This window comes from Manacus candei, unplaced genomic scaffold (assembly GCF_025592945.1).
Source record: "Manacus candei isolate 608988 ecotype Guabito, Panama unplaced genomic scaffold, ASM2559294v1 h1tg000046l, whole genome shotgun sequence".
Classification (NCBI taxonomy): domain Eukaryota; kingdom Metazoa; phylum Chordata; class Aves; order Passeriformes; family Pipridae; genus Manacus; species Manacus candei.
In genome coordinates this window covers 13,685,106-13,703,146 of record NW_026138094.1, presented here as the reverse complement: position 1 = coordinate 13,703,146, position 18,041 = coordinate 13,685,106, and the positions used below count along the sequence as shown (strand labels likewise).

At 47.2% G+C, this 18,041-nt stretch overlaps 1 protein-coding gene across 1 annotated transcript in view; it reads right to left on the bottom strand.

The window, feature by feature from the left end:
• Positions 1-4,221, bottom strand: part of ALDH1A3 (aldehyde dehydrogenase 1 family member A3) — a 35,037-nt gene extending 30,816 nt beyond the window's left edge. The window contains exons 1-2 of the mRNA XM_051796555.1: positions 4,069-4,221; positions 574-678 (exon numbers count right to left, since the gene is read on the bottom strand). Coding sequence (XP_051652515.1) covers positions 574-678; positions 4,069-4,170 — 207 coding nt within the window. The 5' untranslated portion in view covers positions 4,171-4,221. The remainder of the gene's footprint in view (positions 1-573; positions 679-4,068) is intronic.
• Positions 4,222-18,041: the final 13,820 nt, after the last annotated feature.

The following is an 18,041-nucleotide window of genomic DNA, read 5'->3' as shown; positions in this document are numbered from 1 at the left end:
TTAACTGGGAGTTGCCACATTTGTGCAGGAGGCCAGAACCCACAATACCAGTTGGAAAAGCAGCACCACATCTCCAGCAGTAAGTGGTCAGTGTTTGCACGACTGACCTCAAATTCCCCCAAGCACTCAGGTTATTTGTTGACTATGTTTATAAAGAGACAAGTTTCAGTTCAGTGTGTCCAACATGCTGCTGTGCAGCTGGTTTATAAACCACTCCCAACACAAGGCCCAAGTCCTGTCAGGGATGTGCATACACCATCATTACTATTTCCTCAGGCTGGCTGCTCCCTTCCAGTCCATGCCACAAGAATGATGCTCAATCTCATTCCTCTGACAGGGCTCAGCAGCCAGTTCCTACCAGGGAAAGTGCCTCTGACGAGTTGGACAGGATTGATCCCACCCAGCCCATGTAATTCTTGAGCAGCACATTCAGTGCCCCAGACCTTCAAATCAGTCTGGCCAGATGGATGTTGTTGTTAAAAGTCAGCTTTTCCCCTGTGTGCTTCCCTAGAAGCACTTCCAAAGAAGTGCTTTGGAAATTGTCTTCTGCACTGCTTTTCTACCAACACTCACCTTATCTCCTTCCTCAATGTCACAAATCTTCTCCAGCGTTGAAGGGTTGTAGGTGGGGAACTTCTTTCCACTTGTAGACTCGTGCCATTCATTGTTAATAAATATCTGAAGAGAGAGAGCAAGGGAAGTGGGATGGGCAGGAGAAAGAAAACACTGATGTAGACAAAAAAAACCCACAAGTGCTTTTCAAAGGTCCCAGAGCTCTCTGATTTCCATTGGTGGCGAGTCAAGTGCGCTCAGTCTCTCTGCCAGGGAGACTGTAATACAGAAGCATTTATCCAAACTTTGTGCACCCAGTTGGTTTTGAGCAAGAGGAAGGCAGAGGATGGGGCTCACACAACACACCATCATGATCTGGCAATGAGAAACAGGTGGGTTTTGAAATACATCTCCATGGGAACACCAAGCAGACACCAAGAGAAGCTTGCATGGTTCAAGCAAAAGGAGCCCCTTGTTACATGTCAGTGCACAATATTCCTTGGCCGTTTGTATCCTCCCTGAGCTACTTCCACATCTTGCTCCCCCCTCTGGCAGCACCCAGAGGAGGGTGGGGACTGGCTCAGTTCTACCCCACCATGCCTTGTCACAGGCTGGATCAAGCCTCCCACGTCACTTGGAGTCATCTGTGACAAGATTTAAGTGTTTCAAAATATTGCATTTCCAGAGCAAGAACAAACAGTCCCAGCATTGCGTAACTGAAAATGCATTAAATACTGGAGTGTTGTTACTCACTGTAAACAGAACATGAATACCTATATACAATTAATTGATTCAACATGCATCTTATCCACGCTGTGATCTAACTTGGCAGTGTTATATTTTATAAATATACTTCAAGTAAGATTAGATGAAGTAATCTTTATTAGTAGCCTGCTAGTGGCTGTAAGCTAGTACTTTTTTTTGGAAGTCATCCACATTTGCAATCTTGTTTATGAGTCTCTACACACCACCAGGAGATTAATGTTGCATCTCTTACGTTCGGAATTCCCACTGCTTTGGGTCATAATTTTCTTTCCTTGGGCAGTTTTTTCTTCCTGAAAGGGCTTTTTTCTTACTATTTCTTCACAAAGCACGCAAAATGTAACTGGTGTAGAAGCTGCACAGTTGGACCCACCTGTTTCACACAGGCCAAGAAAGAGACCATTTTGCCAAAGATGTTGCCAAGGGAAGTCACAAGAAAAGATACAATGTTAGAAATATTAACTCCAGTTTAAGACACCAATGCTCCTGAACTACCTTTGTTATCCAAGTGCTCCATTTTAACATTCACACATTTTAAATTCAGTTTTTCTTCGTTTCACTAATGAAGAAGAGTCACATTATAAATACGAGAGATATGACAGGAACTGTAAAATTAAAGCATCAGGTATATGCTCATAAACTGAGGACTGGGGAAGGACACCGTCTTTCCTTCACATTCAACATGAATTCTGTGGGAAAATGATGTTCCTACAAGTAGTAAAACATGAGAGTGACAGGATCAGACTGTTTTAAATGTAACATATACACTGGCATCATTCTGGGAATTGCACCACATATCCCGAGTCTTTGGTGCCAGGAGTTGAAATCAAATCGAATAATTTATCATCTGTTCATGCTGCATACCCAGGATTTGAGACAAGGAACTGTGGACAGATCACTTCCATCACACATCCATGACAAGCACTAAGCTGCTTTATAAGAAAGATCTTTGTTGAAAATTTTTTCCTCTCCCCCAACCCCATAACTGGTAGAACCAAAAATAAAAAAATCTCCTCTAAGCAGAGGAAAACATGCTGTCAGCTGTAAACATCTGGTGAAACTCAGAGCTTGTACAAAACCCCTCGAAGTTTTATGAAAATTGACTGCTGCTCATTATTTACTCAGATGCACCAGCAGCATCAGATCAAACATCAAACTCCCACTTTTAATTTACATTGGTTTCCACTTTTAAGAGACTACCTTGTTACTTCCAGCACACAGAGTCTCTGGCAAAACTCTGGAGAACAAAACTGCATGTATTAAAACACACACGGCTGCAGGATAAGATCCCTAAGGAGTGTTTAAAAGTGTTCACAACAATAAAAATAACAAAAACCAGAACATTTGGATGTTTAAGAAGAACTCGAATGGCCGTGTCCATTTTGGACGCGGGAAAGAGCTGTTTGTGCAGCATTACGCCATTCTGCAATCAGCAGCTGCAGATCCAATTTGCTGCTAAATGACAAGTTTATCTCACAAATAAAGGGCAGATAAACTTGGGATGTTAAAAATTAATCTAGTCCAGTGATTACTACTAATTGCTAATCTGTTTCACTACTTCGGATGCATAATTCAAATCAACACCTCGCCGGACAAGCTATTGCTGTTTACTTCTTCTCACTGCAAGGGAATAATCTTCAAATGCTCCTTTTTTTTTTTTTTTTTAAATACTTAACACAAAAATGCAACAGTAACACACTAATTCAGCCCCTCCAGTTCTTTTAGTCCAGCCACAAAGTTGAAATTACAGCAGCTGAGGCTCCTCAGCAGCATAACCAGCCGGGACATTTTCCTCACTGCGCAAGGCAGAGGGTCAGGCTGTTGTGGAACAAAAAGCGACCCGGCGATCGCAGAGCTACAGCTGTGTTGGGAGCAGGGATTTCTGCAGCCCTGCTCAGCTCCACGCCAGCCTCACCTCTGAGGGATGGAGTTATCGAGCTCAGGAGCCTTTGGTTTAATCCAAAAGGTCAGGAACAACCGTTTAAAGGGAAGCTCAATGAAGAGTGGAGAGGTGAGGGTTTGTGTGGGTTCGATGCCTGACTCCTCATCCCACAGAGAGGCCATAGAGGAGCTCTGTTGGGACAGAGAGAGTCACCAACAAGACTCACATGAACACCACTTCTAGAGCTGCAGGATGGCTCCAGTCTCATGGCAAAGCTCTTCCATAAGGCCCAGTCCTGCTGGACACTGGTCCTTCTCAAGGCTTGCCAGAACCCAAATCCACCCCTGGCACTGAGCCCCCTCCCAGCAGAGGAGCTGCAGACCGGGTCAAGGACAGTTGAACACAACTCCAACAAGCAGCTTCCTGAGGGATAAAACCCCCTCCTCACCCTGCCCGGGCTCACCCCATCCAAATCGGATTGCACTGAGCACCACTGCAGGGCTGGAGGCGTTCAAGAGTGGGTTGGGAGGGAAGATGGTGCCAGGCACCACAGGAGCACAGAGCACCTGGGGCAGCACAACAGCTTCAGCGGGGCCATTTTATTTAAAAAAAAAAAAAAAAAAAAGTTAGTTTTTGGGCTTTAGGGATTGGGGCAACAGCTGCTCCATTGGAAATGCCACTGTCACCTGCTCGTTCAACCTCAAATCCCCATAAACCTACTGTCTCAGGCACCAGGAAGAGCAAAAGAGTTTAAGAAAAACAACACCGAGGGTGAAAACTCTGTATTAAAAACCTAACACCTCGCCGCCACAGGGACTCCACCAAGCCCCGGCCCCGCCGCCCACCTCCCCACGGCTGGCGAGCGGGCTCACCTTGGTGTACTTCACCTCCAGGCTGCGCAGGGGCCGCGGTAGCGGCGGCGGCACTTTCCTGTCGGGCTGCCCGTTCTCCACGGCGCCGTTGAGGGCGGCCATGGCGGCGCCGTCGAGCCCGCGCGCCGTCTGCCCGCTGACAGTGCCCGCGCCGCCTTAAGAGCGCCGCGTGCGCCGCCCGCCCGCCCCCCATTGGCCGCCGCCCCCGCCCCGCGCCCCGCCCCGCCCCGGCCCCTCGCGCGGCCGCAGGTGACGGGCGGCGCCGCCCCGCCGAGGCAGCGCGGCCGCCGCGCGGGGAACGGGGGCGCCCGCGCGCCGCGCGCGCGACAGCGGGAACCCCTCAGGGCTGTCGAAGGGCTCCCCTCAGGGTCCCTCACGGTTGTCAAAGGGCTTCCAAAGGGCTCCCCTTTGCTCCCCTCAGGGTCCCTCACGGTTGTCAAAGGGCTTCCAAAGGGCTCCCCTTTGCTCCCCTCAGGGTCCCAAAGGGCTCCCTCGAGACTTCCAAAGGGCTCCCCTCAGCGTTTCCACAGGGTCCCAAAGGGCTCCCCAAAGGGCTTCCACAGGACTTCCCTCAGTCCCAAATGGTTCCCCAAACGGCTTCCCACAGGGTCCTTTGCAGCTTCCCAAAAGGTTTCCAAAGAGTTTCCGAAGGGTCTGCAAGGGGTCCCCAGAGGGCTCCCCAGAGGGCTTCTGCAGGGCTCTGACATTGCTCCCTCCGGGCTCTCCACAGGATCTCTTGGGGCTCCCACAGGGCTCCTTTTGGGGAGCAGAGCAGTCACCATGGCTTCTAAAGTGTGGCAGCGGGATGGGTCTGGGGAGGAAGGGCCCTCTCTGCTGCCTTCGCATCCCACTCAAATGCACCCAGAAGTCAGTCACGGGAGGACCGTTGTAGGGTCTCCATGGGAATACCACCACCCTCCCCAGGCACGGTGTTGGACTGTCCAGACAGTTGTCCCCTAAGTTGTCATGTTACACCTTCTACCTCCAGAACAAGGGCCTTTCTCTGCTCTTCCTGGTGCCCTGACATCCTCACCCCAACCTGCTACACCCCATCCTTCACACAGAGCCTCTGGAGAGGTTCCCAGGACTGATAGTAAGAGAAGAACATTACATCAAATGTCTGACGTGCAACGTCTGACAGCATCCTGCGTGTGTACAGGAGTCTGGGACCAGTTTGACCACCCCAGTCTGACTATCCCATTTGAAGGACTTCAGCCCGCCAGGGCAGGACCAGGCCCTTCCACAGAAATGTCTTACACTGATAACCAACATATTTGTGTCCCACCCAGCCAATCTCCAGTGTGGTGTTCATAGTAGCATACTTGGAACGTCGAGAAAGATGCTGTCTTTCGAGAAGTCCTACAGGATATGGAACATGTCTGAAGTGACAGATCTAGGCTCTGCGCCTGAACAAGTTCATCATGTATTGCTTAACTTCATTCTGAATAAAATATGTGTAAGTCTCTGCAGGCTGGGGGCCAGGACACTAGGAGCACCCTTACACCCCCACACACATGGAAGATAATCCAACATATTTTCCATATAACAAGTGGCAAGATGCCAGAAGTTATCTTACAAAATGTTTCACAGAATCGGTAATCCCCAGCAATAGTCAGCACTTTGCTGTTAGAATACTCAAAAATACTGGCGCTTCCAAAGGCAGATAGCCTGTGATATCACAGTGGCGTAGAGCTAGTGCTGATTCAGAAGGGAAAGTACCCTGCTGAATCAAACCCTGCTCCCTGCAGCGCGATGTCCTTGGTGGTCGTCTGCCCAGATTAAAACCTATCTGATGATGATTGGTGCAGAAATGTTCCTTCCATTTTTAACTATTGCTATTTCTCACAAAAGCATCAAAGAATCCCTTAAACAAATACCAACATGTTCCTAGTCCCAATGAAGAGGAGTTTGGATTCAAGCTATGCTTAGGTGTAATCTGTACGAGGTGACTGAGAGGATGTGCAAGTTGAAGTCTAAGATGGAAAATATTTCTCTCTGTTATCTCTGGAAAAGATGTGGCCACTGATCCATTTTAGGGCTTATTGGCAACAGAACTTCTTTGGGCCTCTAGTAACTCACCATTTCTATTTTTACCAGAATGTATCACAACCCTATAGGCAACAATTTGATAGTTCAAAGGAGCAAATCATTACAGAGGTGACACATTATTAATAGAATTTATCCATTTCTATCTGTATTTTGCCTACAGAAACCCTCAGCTGAAGTGGAGAATACTCTTGCAATTAGAAGACAAAATATGTGGATGAGGAGAAGGATGAATAAGAAGTTCCGGGACAAGCAGTGTCTAAAGAGTCATTCCAGTGGGCCGTCTCATGTGAAATGACCTTGTTTCTTATCTCTCATGAGGAAGATTTTATACAGGACTTTGCTGGGAAAACTATTGCTCCTTTGAGTCAATGTTGGTGCAGTATGAGATATACCTAAGGCAGAAATTCCATATACAGGGTTTGGGGATGTGTAAGACCTTTAAAAGGTTGTCCGAAGCTAACGAATGGTGAGTCAGTGACATATGAAAGAGCTGAAATAATAAACTTTAACTGATATATGTAGCATATGCAGTGCTTCCACTAGTAGTGTCACAAGGAGAGTAGTGAAATGTTTCATTGTCAGTTTTGTGGACACTGACTGGTCTCTTGTTAGGCAAACTCAATCCTGTCATAAACGGGAACTCCACCAACCCCAGGAAAGATGTGTCTTTTGTCACTGGTGCTTATGCCAGGTCCACAGAGGTGGAAATACTCACATCTCCAGACTGCTGAGTGGGAGATGCCCTAAAAGCAACAATAGAGCCCTGATAAGAACAAATGCAAGACATTTCACATTCATTCCCGTGCTCCTGGAGGGCCATGCCACCACTCAGATAGAAGCACTGAAAAAATGGGATTTACCTGAGTTTGCAGCAGTTGATAACTGTGTCAGAAACAAGAGGAAAAGCATCTGCTGATGAAAGGTCACATTACTACTGAGTCACCCTGTTGTGTTCTCCTGTTGCAGAGATCTCTGCAGTATGTGTCCTTAACCTGCTGAAGGGATGGTGATGGCTGTGAACTCCTTGGAGCTGTGCTGCTCTGCAGAGCTGTATCTCACATAAGTTCCTAAACTGAGTAGACAGGGTGTCCTCTTCCATCCAGAAGAAAGATTGCCTTCCCTCTGTTGGATCAGACACATACACTCCTAAATCTGATGCCAGTAATGAGACCTGACCACAGTTCCCTGTGCTGGTCTGTCTCTCGGTGCCAAGGGCAATTACAGGACGTGTTCTTGCATCTGAGAGTGACTCTACAAACTGATCAGTTGACAATTCAATGATTTTTTTGCATCTAGACCTCAGCCTGTGCTTCCAGTTGACCAGCAGTCCCTTTGCTGTGTAGAGCAGTTAACCTGGCACAGAGCCAAAGCTTATCCTGCTTATTTTCCATATACCCCGAAGCCCATGCACACACAAACATAAATACGTGTGTGAAACAATATACTCTGAAAGGCTACTGAGGCTGTGCACTCCAGCATTCAACAGCCTGCAGTGTCCAGAGTTTGCCTGGCTTTCCTCATCCAGATGAACTGTAATTGAGTTATCCACACCCTTTTCCTACAGGCATCCCCTCACTCCACATTGGCAATGGTTGCTGCTCCTGAGGGAGCAGCTCCCCCCATGATTTATTCTCCTCTTGTTTAACGTGCAGCGATGGGGCTTTTTACTGCCTGTTATTCAAATTGGGCTTTGGGCACAAAATTATTCATTTCCGTGTGGTTTTTCCACGGTGCTCATGACAGCAGTGTCTGAGTGTTTCACATGCACCATTTCCTTTTCCAGCAATTCTGAGAGGATGCTGACCCTGTATTATCAGTGAGGAAAGAAGACAGGCAGCGATGAATTAAAGAAAGGGTCTTCATAATTCTGGATTCTCCATGTGAGTCACCTACAGCCCGAGAACTGTGATGACAGACACACAGAGCTCAGCTCCCACTGAGCTCAGCTCCCACTGAGCTCAGCTCCAGCAGTCATTGTGCAACAAACTGGATCTAAAGATCTCCCACCTAAACACCCAGGCAAGGCAGAGCACGCAGGTGAGTGGGCATTGCTCTCCAGCGACTTCAATCTGAGAATTTTCTTAATTTTCTTAAACCTAATATTCCTGTAACTTTTTTTTCTGTGGGTAGTTTTCTTGGGTTTGAGTTCATTTTTCTCAGTAAACTTAAAATTCATAAATTTCATCCCTGTTGAGCAAATTTTCCACGATATGGGTTGGCGGCAGAATGGATCGGTTTCAATTGTGATATGACTGGCATTTTATGGACTCCCTGGTAGCAGTAGTGACTGTTTAATTGATATGTAAAGGCAGTGAGATGTGCTTTGCCAGTGCATTTTGATTTGCTTTGTTTTCCCAAATATTTTCTGGCTGCAAAATAGTGATAACTGAAGTGCTGCCTTCAGTTGTGAAAGACATCACATCAAATTCTATACCAAGACAAGTCTATGCAGTTTATCAAAGTATACACGTGCAATTCAAAAGGATTTGAATTCAGAGAGGTGCCATAAAAAATAAAAATTAAAATAAAAATTAAAAAAATCAGACTGTTCAGACGATACTTTGCAATTTGTATGTATTACAAATTTTTTTGTAATACATTACAAGTTTTTTTGAGTCAACCCAACCTTACTTGGGCTATTCTGATGCCTACAATCCCTCCCCATTGGTAGTAGTGGAGGAGGGTTGTAGGCATTGGATATATATTGGAATTTGAAGCAGCCTTACCCTGTGAACTCAGCACTCTCCAGGTATTTGTATCACCCTTCTTGTGCCCTGCGGGTTAAAGCTTCCATTTTAACACATCTGAGGCTAAAGACTTTCTTTCCCTGTTCCTCTCCACCTCCACAAATCCTGTCAATAAAGGTGAGGAGAAGTGATGTGAGACTCTGTGAGATGCGATTTGTGCAAACATTTGTAATCTTAAACATGACCTCATGATGCAAACCAGGACTTTGGCGGCTCAAGAGAAAACACAGCCTTTTTATGTATTGCACTGTAATTACTTCATGAAGCAAAATCCTCAGTCAAATTAATTTTCTTCATGCATATCATAGGTATTAAACTGTGGCTAGGACTGGCTTTTCCTTTAGCTTGCCTGGCTCCAAAAGTAAATCGGAAAAGTAAGTGGCAGGGAAATAACAAACAGCTGAACGATTTGAAGCCTTTTCTATTAAAACAACATCTATTTCCTCTCACCTTCACCTCTCCCTGCCAGGCCAAGCACTGGAAGATGAGGAGAGTGGGAGCAGGAACAGAAGCAAGTGCATGATAACCTACTAAGATAGTGTCTGTGCTGTGAAGTTCAAGGGCCTGTTTCCTTACAAACCACTCAGTGTGTCTGGCACCACAGAACTGATGGGAACCACTCCCTGCATTGATCCAGCCATGCAGACCTGAGGATTATTTGCCTACAAACAGCTATTGTTTGCAGGATTGGAAAACTAAAAAAAAACAAATATGTTTGTTTTCTCCACAGATCATGTTGCTTCCCACTTTCTCCTGATAAGACGCATCTGGGGCCAGTGCCCAGGTTTCCAAAGCCGCGGTTGTCCAGGCAGGAATAGAGGAGCCTAAAATGTGCTTTCTTCTCCTGCTTCTTCCTCAGTGTCTCTTTGCTCTCACTCATCCTCGCATCTGTTCTGGGCCCAGTGCCCAACAGTTCTGCATTAACGCCTCAGTACACACAGGCTCGCACAGCTGAACAGTTTGCAATGCAACGTACCCGGTGCCGTCATGTCTTCCCGAATCAAGCTCCTGCAAACAATTTTTGTTTACGGGAAGAATCACTTGCCCTCATAATGCTACTTGTGAGCTGTGCCCAGCTGACTCGAGCCATTCCAGGTCTTCCCAGAGAAATGGTTTTGCAGAGCACAGTCACGAATCTAGGAAACACAGAACAGAGCAGGTAAACAAACATCTTTAAAGATGATCCTGTCTCAGACCTTGATCCTGCAAACCCGCACGGGCTTAATGTTAAGCATATGAGCAGTCCCAGATGACTTCAGCAGAGCTACTCACATTCTCACAGAGCAGAGTTTGCCAGATCAGAGTCTTTATGTCTAATTGCAAAATAAAAGGCAACTCTCCCAGTTCTATCAACTGTAATGAATTGCTATTAACAGCACAATTTAAAATAGCCGTGGGGCAGATCCCTGGCAGACCCACTGGGGATAAAGGGATGTGGACTTGTTGCAACAGAACCTGGAAATACTTTTTCTTGGACAAAGCCCTGTGCCAGTCATATGAAACACTAACACTGATGAGGTTGTTTTTGTAGGCTTCGACCTGTGCAAAGCTTTTTTTTGTGGTTATTCTCTGCACAGTTCCTCCCTTTTCTACCTTCTGGGTTGAATTCTGCTGTTTGAACCAGAAGCTGGAAGCTCTGCTTGGGGGTACTTTCTATAAGGATTTGATGATGTTCCAACGTCCAAAGGTACCTTTACAAGTCAAAGTGGGAAAAAAAACAAACCACGGCCCCTGTCCACCAGGCTTTTGGCACCAGGTCAGCATCCACGACCCTGGGCTGCGCGCGGGGTCCCATCCGTGTCCCCTCGGGTGAGCACAATAGGCGACATTGTGTCCCGTCGCTTCCACTAACGGCGAGGCGGGGGGACAGGCGAATCTGGGGGCACAGAGAGCAAAACCCACCCATGCCTGTTAATGAAGGGCCAGCCCCGGGCCCTCATTAGGAGCCCGCCGGGCCGTGCCCCGGCCCCGCCGCCCGCCAGTGCCGGGGCCGAGCGCGGAGCGGCCGCCGCGCTCAGCGGGCGCGGAAGGTGGCGCGGCCCCTCCGGGCTGGCGTTTGCACCTGGGGCTGCCGCGGTTTAATGGACTTTAACACATGCAAACAAGAGCTTTTGTGTGCGGGCACAAAGGCTGCCCCGGCGCGGGGCTCTCCCCAACACTGCCGCATTGTTTCCCCTCCGCTGCTTCTTGTCACCCTCCTTGTCAGAGTTTAATGAGGACAACGAGGTTTCGCAGGCTCATTTCGCACTTCAGCAACTTTCTAACACTTCCCTAACGAGGGAGAAGGGGCCGGAGCGATCGGGGGCGCAGGGGAGGAGCCGCCCCGGCAGAGACCCGCAGCCCCGGGGTCGGGGCAGGTGCGCCCGGGGTCGAGCCGAGATGCGGGACCGAGCCGGGATGCGGGGGCTCGGCCCCTTCCAGCCCATCTCCGGCATCTAGACGTGGCTCCATTTTAAGAAAAACGATTCGCCGAGTTTAAGCTCGGCCGGGGGTGTCCCCGGGGTGCTCGGAGGAGCAGCGATGCTGCCGGGGAGGCGGTGGCCGCTGGCACCGCGGTGGCAGCGGCAGGGACCGGCCCCGTGGCTCGGAGCGAGGCGCTTCCCCGGAGCAGGAAGTTTTCCCGGGAGCAGGTAGCGTTCCCCGGGCTCTCCGGGCCGGTGATCTGCAGTTTTCTCACCTCCCGCCGTCCCCGCCGAAGCCGAGCATCCCTCCCAGAGGCCAGGAGGGAGCGGGGTGGATGCTCGGCTCCTCTGCCCCCATCCCGGGGCGGTTTCTCCCCAGCCCGAGAGTGCGTTCTCCCGGCACCGCTCGGCGCGTTCCGCTGCTCCGGGGCAGGACGGGGGGTCGCGGGGACCGACGGGCGGGAGATGCCGAGCGGGGTCGGCAAAGCCGCCCAAAGTCCGCATTTGCACCGTTCAAAGCCCTCGAGGTGCTGTAACCGCTCTGGGCTTTGGGGGGGTGTCCCCCAACCCACCCAACGCAGCCATCCCCCCTGGGAAGGCTTTATTTCCCCCTCTCCAGCCAGCCAGACCGTAGCTGCGGTTTTCGATGGAGATTTCGGGGAGGATTTGCCTTTAGCCTTTGAAAATCCTCGTCTCTGCCTCCTGTTCCCACGACCGAAATCTCCCCTCCGCTTTTTTCCTTACTTCCCTCTCCTGTGCGTGTGAGAACTTTGGAAAGCTCGAGAAGTCGTTTAATGCAAAGGGATTTTAAAACACAGAAGTATGCGGTGAAAGAAAAAAAAAAAAACAACAACACCCCAACCGCTTAATTAGATACTTACCGAAGGAGCCATTAGAGCCTGCTGGGTATAACACGGTTTATAAGTTCTCTGGCCACAAAGAAATTCAGTAATTACTATTTTTTCCTCCCTTACAATGGGATGGGTTAAGGACGGAGTGTGATAAACTTAACTCTGTTCCCGGGGTTTTTGCAGATTAGTCTTTGGCATTCGCTGGTAAATACCAAGTGAATAGAGACTGTGTGACCACAGTCCCTTGAATTAGGGACAAACATTTCCTCTGTGCATTTTAAATAATGCTACTGCCAAATATTTTGTTACCAGAGATCATTATCCTTTTGAATGAAAAGTCGAGGAGTAAAGGCATTGGTTTTGTCTTTGCTGGTGTGGAACAGACTATATGATATCTAGAACAGCAACAAGCTTTCACAAATTGCTATATGATTTCTACTGCCAGGTTCTGTGATATTGGATACGACATAAAAATAAAAAAGCCGGGCAGATAGACACAGAAACTCACAGAAACCACCTGTATATTTTGTTTCAAAGGGAAATCTCAGCTATTGTCTTACTGGCTCTGGTTCTGTTAGGCCTTGGATCTGCTTAATCTTTAAAGCTATTCAAACAAATTGAATGATACAAGGCAAGTCTTCTATAATTAATCCGGATTCTTGAATTTTGATACAAACTTTTATGTAACCGAGAAGTTTCTCCCTTTTCCTTGCAAAGACACTAAATAGACACTAAGTCCTTCTGTCAAGAGCGCTACCACGAACAAAGTTAAAAGGAACAAACCTGGAAATTTTCCCTTTGCGAGGAAGAAAGAGATGCGAACATAAAGTCATGGGAGAGCTAGTAGTGGTGCCTGGACAGAGACCAAGGTTTAAAGTGGCCCCTACGCTACAAACCGCAGGAACAGGGACACAGAAATGGTGGTTTGTCCCAGGCAAAGCTTCTGCAGGATGTTAATTTGCCTGTTTATCTGAACCTCCCAAGGACTCAACGCTGGCACTCAAAGGTCTCATTTGAACCTTCTGAGATGTTTGTTCTTTCACTGCTCCAGTCCAAAGAAAATGAAAACGATGCCACAGGGTATGGAAGAACTTGTGACGTCCACGCTGAACTGCCACTGCGGATGCTGAAGGTTCAGCTGTGGTCTGCTCCTTCTCACGTTATGCAATTTTCTCTTGGTATTTGGCAGAACTGCCCCAGAACAGATACTTTGCAGAGCTGTGCATCCTGCAATGAGGCATTGCTGAAATCCCCCAATGTATGACTCCCTTGTAGGAGTCAAAATTTTATCCAGGTTATGAGGAAAGGAAGAATTATGTTGTGGGTTTGGGGGTTTTGGGGGGGGTTGTTGTTTGTTTTTGTTTTTTTTTATTTGGGCTGCCTCACCTGTGACTTCAGTGGAAAATCAATACACTGAGAAAGGTCTGTAGATCTGGACCTGCTAAATAACTCACAGGTTGCAGATACAGTTCCCCCTGAGGCCACTGGTAAAACCCTCACAGACCCAGGATGGACTCAGCTGGTGCCAGCAGCTTCCAGCTTACCCCACAGAACATCCACTGACAGCCTCTGCTTTCTGACTCTCAAGTTTCCCTCACCCTGTGCAGATTTTTCTTTTTGTCACGTAAATGCAGCAAAAGAATTAAAAACTTTTGATTTTGAAGTTGACATCTATGGAAGTGATGGTTTATACAGTGCAGTGTATGGAAAAGCACCCTCTGCCTTCAGGGAATTACCTGATGGGCCAAATGAATTGGGTTTCCTTGAGTTTCTGAGCAGCTGTGGCTGACTGTCTTTTCACAGACACAAACAGAAGTGGTGCTGACTGTATGGACAGAGCAGAAAGCTGTGCCCAGAGTCACATCAGCTGCTGTGCAATCTTGTCCTCAGTCATATCAGGTGATTCCCTCTCTGCTGGATGTCCCACCCCTCATGCCAGGCAACAGTTCCACCTTGTACTCATCGAGGTGTAGTTTCAAACCCTGTGCCCAGGACACCAGTGCTCTGAGTCAGCCCTTCACCCCTCGCATTACCAGCTTCTCCAGAACGGTGACGCCCAAGTCTTGTTCTCCATTCCCCACAGAGGTGTCACATCCTTGAGGTTGTCTAAAGACCATCTGGAGTGAGGCTGTTCCTTTTAGGATGGAAAAAGAAGGAAAATACAGACCAGACTAGTTTCCCCAGTCCCCACAGAAGAGGGGAACCACCCAGAGTTACCCATGCAATGGCTCAAAAGGATGTTTTTTGGGTGCCAGCAGCTCCCAGATGCTGCTACCGATCCCAATGCCAATGCCACTGGCTCTTGTCACAGCTGCTCAGTGCGCCAGGCCACTGCTGATAACACTCTCCAGGTGTTCAACCCGAGAACAAAGGCCCTTTTCAGTGGCTGCTGAGAAGGAAGAAGCCTCCTTGCTGGATGGAAAATGGCTTTCCTGCATGGCAATATTTGGTTACAGTACGATCTGTTACTTCAGAAGAAGCCCCGCAGAAGGGAAGGTAATTTGACTCGGGCATGTAAAAAACCATTGTGGGGGCTCTTGTCTGCCTCCTTCCTCTCCCCAAAGAACTGAAACAACGTTGAGCTGTGATGTTTCATCCAAGCAAAGGAAAAGTGGAGTCTGGGATCATAATGTCTTGCTATGCCCATTGACATCAGGGTGAGCTGGTTCATCATCCTGGAGAAACCAGGCTCCCTGCAGAGTCCCAGTCACTTACCTGCCTGTTTAGCACAGAAATCAGTGTCTTCTGAGCACAAAACTGAGCTGAGAAAATCTATGTGCTGGTGAGAGTACAAGCCAGGGGAGGTTTTCCCTCAATCCATGGACCTGAATTTCAGTGCTTGTGTTGGAACATCTTAATCAAACATTTCCACAGCAAAACTCACACTCTTTGCACAGGGATACCCGAAAGATAATTTGGTCCTGCGGGTGAGGGTGAGGAGGTGGGTCTGGGTATATTTGGGTTTATTTCCCAATGAGATTAGCCTTGGTCCATGCACTCTGTGTACTCTGGCACTGGAGGGATTTCCATGAGGTGGTGTGCGACCACCGACCGCAGCCGTCTAGAGGTGGCGCATTCCCCCTTTCCCACACAACCAGCTGCCAAGGGAAGGAGCATCCCTTGTACAAGCACTGCCGTGATGTTGCCCGTATATTTTCAAAACCAGTGGTCCCAGCACCAGCTGAAGGCTTTCGTGCTCTCCTACAGCCCTCCAGGGTTATAATCTCCATAAGATAATCCCAGGATGTTCCTTTGCCATGTTCAGTCTCCCCCTACATTATCCCCACACCCTGTAAGCTGTTCTTCATCCAGTGGGGAGGTGGTGCCCTCTGATATGCAGGAGGTGACTTATCTGAAATTATTTTGCCTGCTTCCTTCAGATAGAAGTGAGAAGGACAATCCAAGGAAACACTGAGGAGGCATTTCCCATCTCTGAAAGAAAACCAGAGGGATGCTGTGCTCGCCCCAAATGCACATGCTTAAGGGAAGAGCAAGAACATGAAACTTCTTTTAAAATATCTGCCATTCTTACATAAATTATCTATACATAAAGCTGAACATCTCCTTTTAATTAAGCAGAAGGACAGTAGCTTAGACATTGCACTTTTCAATCAAGCAGTACTATTTCCTATTAAAAAAATAAGCTTCCTTAATTCTTGCAGTGCACTAGCTAGCATCTATACAAACAATGGGATTTGGCTGACTACAGTTAAAATATATTTGATTACTTCCCTTTTATCTAGTTCTAGGTTTACTGTACTTTTCCTTGGATGGCAAATAAGAAGCTCTTTTCTTCTAAGTGACAGCAGGGAAAAGAATCAGGTTGCTAATTTACCTGAGACCCAGGAGTGTGTAATGATAGATGTGTGCTGGAAACTACAGAGTGGGCTTTCTAATTTTGGGGGGAGGAGAGAGGGAAAGCGTGAGATTCGTTAATCTTTCAAATTGATGTTGCCTTTGCTGATGGACTTTCCTGGTTGTAATTACACACACATCAGGAAACAAATGCAGTGAGGAGGAGAGCTGACAGGAAGCTGGGATCTAAGGAAATGTGCCATACAGGAAACAATTAAAATGGGAAATCACCGTTCTCCAGGCAAACAAGGATACAACATGCTTGTGGGTACTCACAGGATCTCTCTCAAAGCAAAGGTTACACTTACCTGTAGTGGTTTAAGAACACATATATGGTCCAGGAGCAGCTTGGTTAAATAATCAGAAATCCCTGTGTGGATGTTCAGACCAGCAGACCTGCAGAGCTTCCAAGAGCACGTGTCACCTGGGTCCTTCCACGGAGCCTCTCCATCAAAGTCTTCTTGGAGAGATGTGAAGGAAAGGGGCAGGTGGGGAGGGAGAAGGGAGCATGGATTGCAGGCAGGCAAGAAGGGTTGCACCTATGGTTTAGGTTTTTTTCAAAATTAGTTTTCTGCCCAAGGGAAAGCAAAACCCCGTGCATGCCCACATTCCCATGATGGCCAAATAAAATGGGCTAAAGCATGAACAGCTTTGGGTGAAAAGTTATTCTCTAGATGGGAAAAGGAATCTGAGCCCAAGTTAAGTTTGCAGTGAAGATCTGCTGTCAGTCTGACTTAGGAAATGTTTATTTCCTCCTCTCCTGGAATTCCTTTGCCTTCTGGAATCCTGTGAGCAGGTCAAGTTCAAGCCAGGCTTTCCCCTGGAGAGGCACATTCACACCAGCCAGGAGAGGAGCTGTGCTGGAGAGTGAGGATGAGTCACAACACAGGTGAGTGCCAGGGACAGTTCAGGTGATCTGAAGCAAAATCATATAATTTTTTAAAAGATTTTAATATTCTAATAAATGATACCTTCTTTTTGTTCCCTAGAAGATTCAACCTACTGGTTCTTCCCCAGTTCTACTTTAACTTGTTCAGATATAAAGTTGGTTATACAGAAAAGCAGAAAGATGCCATAATTCCCTGTAGGCATGTTTGTGTGTATTCTGCATTTCCAGCAGGCCCTAAAATATCTACAGGATCACCAAGCAAGCAGATTTTGTCTGTCTTTGTTGTTTCATAGAAAAAAATCCTATCATGACTTTCAAGTAGAAAAAAAAATTAGAGAAATAATAACATGACCCAACTGCGAAAATATTTTTTTTCATGAACTATACCAATGAATTGGAAATGCAAGTAGTAAAATGAATTGCCAAAAGTATCAAATATATGCTTTCAATAACTTTTTTTTTTTTTGTTACCTAGTAAAATATTTTCCTGGAGAAGGGTTGTTAAACCCCTTGGTGCAATATAAAGGTGCAGTGATGTATTGTCTCAGAAGTGGTTTAATGGAGTTTTGGGGTTCCATTTTCTTGTACATATTTTCAACACACGCGGTGCGTGATCAATTTGGATTTATAAAATGCTCTATATTTCTTTTTAAGCAATGATCTTAACTTTTAAAGAATGCTGCTTAGTTGGGAGAGCATGTGTGTGTGTTTGCATTTTGGCAAGGCAGCAAATCACATACGATATTTATGTCATTTGAGAAAAGTATTTTGTGTGTTTGCCAAAACCAGCCCTTTCTAAGAACCTAAAGGTATTTGATCTGCCCTAAAACACAGTTTTAGAGGAGGATTAGGTGTGCAGGAGCAGTGAGCAGAGGGAAGGTCTGTCCGATCTTTGTGGTGTGAAAGGGCAAGATTTTAGACAAACAAGCCAGATCCTGTTTCAGTTCAACCTCTTTGACTCTGTTTTTGTGAAAATCAGTTTCAGACTTACCTGTGGCTTTGCTGCCAGTGAGCTGGACTTTTGCAACAAGTTTAGTGATCCACTGTGGCATCGGGTAGAAGAAGTCTGATGCCAGCTCTCCTGCCACAGCTCCTGTGAACAGTCCAGGGAGGTCAATTATTAAATGTGCAGAGCAACGATGGCAAAAGGATGGTGTCTTGTGTTACACCAGTGAATCCC